Source organism: Diuraphis noxia, unplaced genomic scaffold (genome assembly GCF_037042655.1).
Source record: "Diuraphis noxia isolate RWA-SAM2 unplaced genomic scaffold, SU_Dnox_SAM2 contig0003, whole genome shotgun sequence".
Classification (NCBI taxonomy): Eukaryota; Metazoa; Arthropoda; class Insecta; order Hemiptera; family Aphididae; genus Diuraphis; species Diuraphis noxia.
Window position 1 is genome coordinate 59,378,225 of NW_028301713.1, and position 7,692 is coordinate 59,385,916.

The 7,692-nt window shown below is 25.8% G+C and overlaps 1 protein-coding gene across 4 annotated transcripts; it reads left to right on the top strand.

Annotated features, from left to right (window-relative positions):
* The first annotated feature begins 495 nt into the window (after window positions 1–495).
* Window positions 496–6,827, top strand: LOC149057604 (fatty acyl-CoA reductase wat-like). 4 transcript variants are annotated; one of them, XM_089223801.1, is made up of 10 exons: window positions 661–798; window positions 2,659–2,742; window positions 2,807–2,914; window positions 3,105–3,353; window positions 4,042–4,169; window positions 4,237–4,349; window positions 4,885–5,074; window positions 5,141–5,404; window positions 5,840–6,097; window positions 6,426–6,825. In XM_089223801.1, exons 4-10 carry the CDS (start codon window positions 3,105–3,107, stop codon window positions 6,505–6,507), a joined length of 1,284 nt encoding a protein of 427 aa, XP_089079927.1. In that variant the 5' UTR covers window positions 661–798; window positions 2,659–2,742; window positions 2,807–2,914; the 3' UTR covers window positions 6,508–6,825. The 4 variants fall into 4 exon arrangements, with proteins under 4 accessions (XP_089079926.1, XP_089079925.1, XP_089079924.1 ...); XM_089223800.1 differs by lacking the exons at window positions 2,659–2,742; window positions 2,807–2,914 and having other exon boundaries at window positions 496–798; window positions 4,885–4,944; window positions 5,023–5,074; window positions 6,426–6,826; XM_089223799.1 differs by lacking the exons at window positions 2,659–2,742; window positions 2,807–2,914 and having other exon boundaries at window positions 496–798; window positions 5,201–5,404; window positions 6,426–6,827.
* The last annotated feature ends 865 nt before the right edge of the window (window positions 6,828–7,692 follow it).

The window sequence follows — 7,692 nt, forward strand, 5'->3', positions numbered from 1 at the left end:
TTACACTCATCAATTCTTATCATGAACTAGGTCCCCTTTCCAATCGGAAAAGTTACTGATGTTGTGAATCAAAGCATTATTTCGATTACTTATCATGTACGACGTACGTATATACACATTGTAAATCAATACATTAATCGGTTCATCGCTATGCTCAGAATTCCAAAACTAATTAAATAGCTACTTTATTTTGAATATTTGATCAAAAGCAATTATCTGATTGTTGAGAATTAGTTATGAGCTATTAGGGTGGTGTGGGGACTAAAAACTCTACTGCTTTGGCCTATGCTATGATTAAAATCGTAGCCCACACCCATCTTTTTCAATGAATTTCCACCTATATGATTAATACGACATTTATACAAGCATCTTTTATGCCAGTGAATCAAATAGTTATCACGTTTACCTCTAACAAAATGTGGAATACTCCCACCAAATTACATGTTTTTTAAAAACAACTGAAATAGGTATCTATAATAATACGTATGACTAATGTTTTGTTCTCAGTGTACTGGTCATCATAGTAGTTCAAGTTCAAATTTACCAGACCACATATGTATATTTTAAGTTTGCGCATGTCTCATCAAAACACTATATAAAATATTTAATATGGAAACAAGCATAGCTGAATCGTTTAAGGATGGTACCGTTTTTGTTACTGGAAGTACAGGATTTTTGGGGAAAATACTCTCTGAAAAATTACTCAGATCTTGTTCATTAAAAAAAATTGCACTTCTTGTAAGAACTAAGAAAGGAATTGATTCAAGACAAAGGGTTTCAAATATCTACAACGAATCTGTAAGTTATTTTTTTCTTTCGGCAGTTATAGTTTATACATGATGTACAATGTTTTTAATTGAATTTATTTTTGTGTTTCCATCATAAAATATTTGTTTGTTATGAGCCATTTCTATTGAAAAGATACATTAAGAAGTTGAATTAATATAGAAAAAATCCTCATAAATTCTTATCATCTGATTGACTAAAATACTACATCTAGGAAATGTATTATATTTATTAGTTTTTATGTAACTTGTCATAAGTAGGTGTTAAACTCACCTTAATGTAGATATAATTGATAAAATAATGAAATATTGAAAATATTCAAAGCATATACAACGATACTAATTGTGGTATTAATAATTAACATTACTTAATGCTATATTTTTAAATTCTATATGTAGTTTTTTGTTATATCATGTATATTTTTGAATAATGATAAATAAATGTTCATATTTTTTTTTTCAATATCGATAAAAATATGTGTATTTGGCTACAATGCTTGAAAACGTAATGCAAGGTTCCTCATAAGTTTTTATTATACTAGAATTAAAAAATTAATTAATTGCAAATCCACTACATTTTTATCAGTGTGTGAATACCAAGTATGAATTTTGAAACATAGAATTAAATGTGATAAATAGCGATTTTTTATTTTTAATGTGATTCAAAATCAATTTTATACCTACTCCACAGTTACTTAAATTTTTAAGTAATTTAGGAATTTTAGACATTTTTGAAAATTTAAAACAATAAAGTCCCACATAATTTAATTTTACAGCAATTTATTAATAATAAATAATAGACATTAATAAACTATTTTTTTATAAGTGTCTAACATTCAAATTTTTACACAATTTGTCAAAATTACAAAAATTCGCAAATTATTTTCTACTCAAAGAAATATTAAATTTTAGTAGCTTAAGATTGTAATAAATATACTAATATTAGAAGTTCATACTGAAAATATCAAAAATATATAAAAGCATAAAATTTTTTTTATAGATATTTTTAAATTACATTTTTACGAAATTGTTCATGTAAACTTAGAATATCGATTTCAGCTAGGTATATAATTTTAATTTAAAAATATTCGTGTAGACTTGAAAATTATGCGTATTCTAATTTATTTTACTATATGCAATAATTAAATTTTTACTATATTTTGATTAATTTTTAGCTACTATCTTTTTTTGCCTCATTACAAACAGTAAATTCATAAATAATTAATAATCATTATTATAATAATATAATGGCAAAACATAATAAAATATATTTAGACGAATACTAACAAAGTCTGATTGGACGTCATTTTTCAGTACCGTTTTTGTATGTGCAATGATTTTTCATTTTGAATTAAAATTTAACACTTCAATTATAACGACTTACTTTTTATATTTTAAATTATTACAGTAATGATAATCTGTATTTTATAGAAATTCTAGAATTTTACGTAAATCAACGAGTGTCTGACGATATTGAAGGTCGGTTTGCGTAACGTACGAAATATGTAGGTACATATACGATTCTATATAAAGCGGTTACCCTAGTTAATACTTTCTGTAAATCAAATACAGCAATGCAAAATTAGGTGTCAATTTCAGATCTTTCTTTGCCAGTTTTTTCATATTTCATGCTAACGTCTTTTTTAAAAGATGATCTTCAGTTTGTATGGTGGTCTCATTTCCTTTTCCTTTATAATCTTGTTATTTCTGTTAACATGCTCTTTGCTATTGTTATGAGAATTTTTGACTTTACATCTATCCAATCACCAATTATTTTTATTTATTTTTATTAACTTACAATTTTCAACGACAGTGATGCATGCATTTTCAATATCAAACACAACACTTGCATAACTATGGTGTGAATTTATAGGTACATATTCAGGATATTTGTCACTATTATAATATTCACTACAAGGAACATCAATATCTCTGGGAGATCTTTGTCTTATACAAAGTAACGATAAAAAAAAAAATATATATATTTTTGTAATATCCATAACATAATATTATATGTTTAGAAGAAGCTACAAGCAACGATGGCCGGTGCGTAGATACACTCAGAGCGCGTACGCAGTTGAGTGTAGACATTCGGCCACACCAAGTCACAATTATTATTTTGAAATGATGTATTTAAAAAATTAACATTTAAAATATAATAATAATATTATATTACATTTTTCTAGCAATTATATTTTTAAAACGATTAATTTAACAAAATATTTTTTAATTCAATTCATCGTGTGACTCTTTTATAGTAAAATTAAATGTATTGTTGACATAATATATTCATAACATTAGGTTATGTATGTTTTTAAGATGTTTGACCGCCTTCGAATTGAAAAGCCCAACTTCATGACTAAGATAAAAATTATTGATGGAAATTTGGAACAACCCTCACTAGGTTTATCATCAAATGATCGTGATTGGTTGATCGAAAATGTGAATTTCATTTTTCACTGTGCTGCAACAATCAAATTTAATGAAACTCTTCAGATAGCAACTAAAATAAACATACAAGGAACAGATAATATCTTAGCACTTGCAACGACGATGAAAGATCTTAAGGTATATAATTAAGGATAATATATTGTATTGTATAACGGGTGTAATAGATGGATTTAGTTTGCTACAACAAATATTTGTGAAATAATCGACATAGTAAGCCTTGTATTGTACATTTGTACTTATAAACTAAAGTATGATGTTATACAATTGATACATAAATGTTTATATAACGATTTCAATAGTTTGGTTATTAGTCTATACTTTTAAGCTAATAACTCTACTTATCTGTTTACATTTGCTCAATTACTAATATTTTTTATTTATATTTAACTAACATTTTAAAATAGCCAAAAAATTATGTTCATTATATCCATAGATGTAGATAGCCGTAGGCTAAGAACGTTTTATTATTAATAAAAAATAAAATAACTCTACTTAAATAAATAATAACAAAAAAATAAATATGTTATATACGATATTATCGTATATTAATTTATTATTGTAAACGGGAATTTAAAATTTTTATATTTTTGCTACAAGTATATGGTTTTAGCTTTTATTATTTTTTTTATTTTTTGAGAGTGTTACCATTCCTCCTCTGAGTTAGGCCTGGTTTAATTTTATAGAATGTTGAAATGAGGTTTGACTTCAATGATTGCAGCTAGTTGCTACCAAGTCAGCTTTTTCGTTTATGGGTATTTTAATATGAAAGAAAACTCACATGAACTGATTATATATATTTTTTCAGGGACTTGTACACGTATCGACGGCTTATTCACATTGTCCGAGGAATATAATTAAGGAAGAATTCTATCCCACTCCAATTACGGCTAAAGAACTAAATAATATGTCCAAAGATGAAATTTCAAATCCAAAGTAAATCATATAATATTGTAAATAGATTTTTTTAGTTCTTAATTTTAATTTTAATTTTTAAATATAGTATATTATTAGAAAATTGGCCCAATACATACACGTTTACTAAAGCAATCTCAGAAAATTTGATGTCGAGCAATGACAATCAATTACCGATTTCAATATTTCGTCCATCGATTAGTAAGTGTATTTGACAAATATAAAATAAATTTAAAACTGGTTGTAGCTGATTTATAATTTATATTAATTTAGATTCTGAAATGAAATGGCGTGGCTTTTATAGTTAATCAATAAAGTACAATTATTATTGGACTTCGTAGGTGGTGTTCTAACTTACTCTGCTTTTGATGTTCGTGATTAATAAATGATCACAAATTGGTAGTACTTTTGTTTAGAAGAAAATTAACTTTAGATTCTGAGCGGTGTGATGACGGTATTGAATTTACAATCATGCCTATTTATTTATTTATTGTCAAATGACAGTTTGTATAGTAGAAAAAATACCTAAGTTCTATACAAAATGTTTATTTCATTTAAACCATAAAATACCATTGTGTAGTTGATTTATTTAATATAATTTTCTTCTATTTAATTGTTTTACTTCTATGTTGAGTTAACCGTGATAAACAATATTTTCGGTTTAGAAGCGACAAAGTTATTAACATAAAACAAAACCATAAGAAATGATTATTAAAAAAAGAACCGTATGTTACAGTTGGATGCTCGAGATTTGAACCTAATCCTGGTTGGTTGGATAATATGAATGGAGCATCAGGTATAGTTACTGGAGTTTTATCCGGATTTGTAAGAACGATAAGGCTTGATAAAAATAAAATAGCTGATATTATTCCAGTTGATTATACAGTAAACGCTTTGATCAGTGTTATGTGGGATACAGTTAACAGGTGGGTATTTTTTTTCTCCTTTAGTTTTCACGGAAATATTAAAAATACTAAAATTATCATTTTTAGATATCGACATCTCAATGAAACAATAAATAAGATACCAAAAATATATAATTACGTTTCTAGTGTGGAGAGCCCGTTGACATGGGAAAAATATTATGAAGAAGTACAAAATAATTATTCCGAGATTCCACCGTTACTATCTATGTGGTATATATTTTCAATTTTCCATACCAATTCATTTGTTGTCGCAATTCTGAGATTTTGGCTACATACGATACCGGCCGCATTTATGGATTTTCTATTAATTATAAGTGGTCAATCTCCTAAGTAAGTTTTTAGTAAGTTTTTAGTAAATATTTTGTTGTTTATAGGTATTTTAAGTGATTTTATAATTTAAAATGTATATTAATATCGGTTATTATCAGCTATATCAAGCTTTATTTTATATTCATAACCATAAGCCGCAATAATTTATCTATTAAAGATAAATTTACAATAGCTAGTTACTAAATAACGTTTAAAATAAATTATTTTTTCATTTTATTTTCACATCTTAAGTTTTGATTTAAATATGACAAATATGTTTAATCATATTATTCTATACTTATAAAGCTGCGAACAATTTTAAAGTGGGCAGATTCATCGTTTTAATCTTCTATATTTATTTTTTTTTTTAAATACATTTTGTAGCTTTTAGTAGAATAACTTTAACATATAATATTACACTCTATGCTATATTAATATATTCTTGTTCGTTTTTAGAATGCTAAAAACGTATTCAAAAATAGAAAATTCGTTGGATTTGCTCAGTGAATTTACTACTAAACAGTGGTCATTTGACAATAAAAACACTGTAAAACTGTGGTCTTCACTAAGTGAAGAAGATCGTAACACGTTTTGGTTCAGCTTTGAAGAATTCGACTGGAAAACATACATAAAAATCTATTATTTTGGGATCAGGAAACATATACTTCACGAAGATCTGAGTAATAAAGAAAGGGCTATATCAAAGCATCGAAAGTAAGGTCATTTTTTATTTAATTTAGGAATTGTTCTCAAACTCTTATTAATTATTTATTTTCAATGGCAAATGTACATTTATCCTAATCAAACTCACCAATAATCTAACTATTGACAAAACTAGCAACAAAACTGCTTTATTTTTAAAAATTAAATTGCATTTTAATCAATCATTTAAGGTAAAGAAAATATTTCAATTAAACTCAAGTTTAAGGAAAATTAAATGTGATGTAGGTTTAAGGTCTTAAAAATTAATATTTGTTATGAGTTATGTTACTTTATTTTTCATTTATTTTACCATCATATATTATTTTTATTTTTTTTCTAGATTATTCTGGTTACATCATTTGTTCATTGTTCTTATTATTTATCTCCTACTACAATGTTTGTATTGGATGTTTATAATATGAAGCGTAGGTACCTATACCTACATATGCGCATTTTAATCTTCCGTCAATCATATTTACTTCTGTAGATTATGATCATAAAACTGATATTCGTACTTGAAATGAATAACTCCTTGACATCATTATTTTGTTTATTATCTTTTATTGAAGTGCAATTTTGCTATAAACTTAAATTATTTGCAGTATTAACAAGTGTACTCATTTTTTTAACTACGTATATTAAATTATACAAGCATTAATTTCCAAATGGAAATAAATTATTTTTGTAATACGTCTGTTCACCTAAATAAGAATAACAAATCATTATTTACCTCGTAGTTGTATGATTCATAAATAATGTAATTTTAATTTTTTTTAAATAAATGTATTATTATTGTCATTTATCCAGTGATTTATTATACCTACTACTGATTACTGATTGGTATATTATATGACAATATTAATTTCATCCTATGCAGTATACCTATTATTTATAGCTAGTAATAAATGACGTAATAAAATAAAAATAGTTACCTAATCTAATATCAATTAGGTAGTTTTCCTATCCGACGGAATCCAGCCATAAATATAATTCCATATTTAGGACTGAACTATGAAACTCCTCTAAACCAGTGGTTGAATTGAAAAAAAATATAAAGGTGGACTCTGAATGAAGTTGAACAATTAAGCAAATTATTTTAATAGTAACCCTATTCCTCGATGAATATAATAAAGGGGTATGCTATAATTTGAAAAAAAAAATGAAGAGTAGCTCAGTCCCCCTGCGTTCTCCCCTAATTCAACCACTGCTCTAAACAGAATCGCATGAGGTACCATGTGAAGAATTTATCTTGCTCTCAAATTAAAAAAATATTCAATATTTTCAAAAACATCAATACACAGGCTTTTGAGCAGAGCCAAACTCAGGCATATTGTATTTGTACGATTTGATTTTCAAATCCACTTAACAATATTAGATTTTAGATTTTAATTAAAAATATCATAATGGTCTTATATTGTAGTACCTACCTACGTTATTGATTTATAATTGTTTTCTGATATTAAATAAGTAAATAAATTTTTGATGATAAATTGTTTATCGAATATGTACGATAAAATAGATTAATGTTCGATAAGCATAAGCATATTAATATGTTTGGTGAAATATTTGTTATAACTTATAAATATATACCCGTACTCGATAAATCT

Excerpts from the sequence above, each read along its gene's own strand:
- LOC149057604 (XM_089223798.1), top strand. The coding sequence starts at position 610 with ATGGAAACAAGCATAGCTGAATCGTTTAAGGATGGTACCGTTTTTGTT. Across the intron at positions 4,350-4,884 it reads AATATTTCGTCCATCGATTA|TTGGATGCTCGAGATTTGAA; the intron begins GTAAGTGTATTT and ends CGTATGTTACAG. Across the intron at positions 5,075-5,140 it reads ATGTGGGATACAGTTAACAG|ATATCGACATCTCAATGAAA; the intron begins GTGGGTATTTTT and ends TATCATTTTTAG.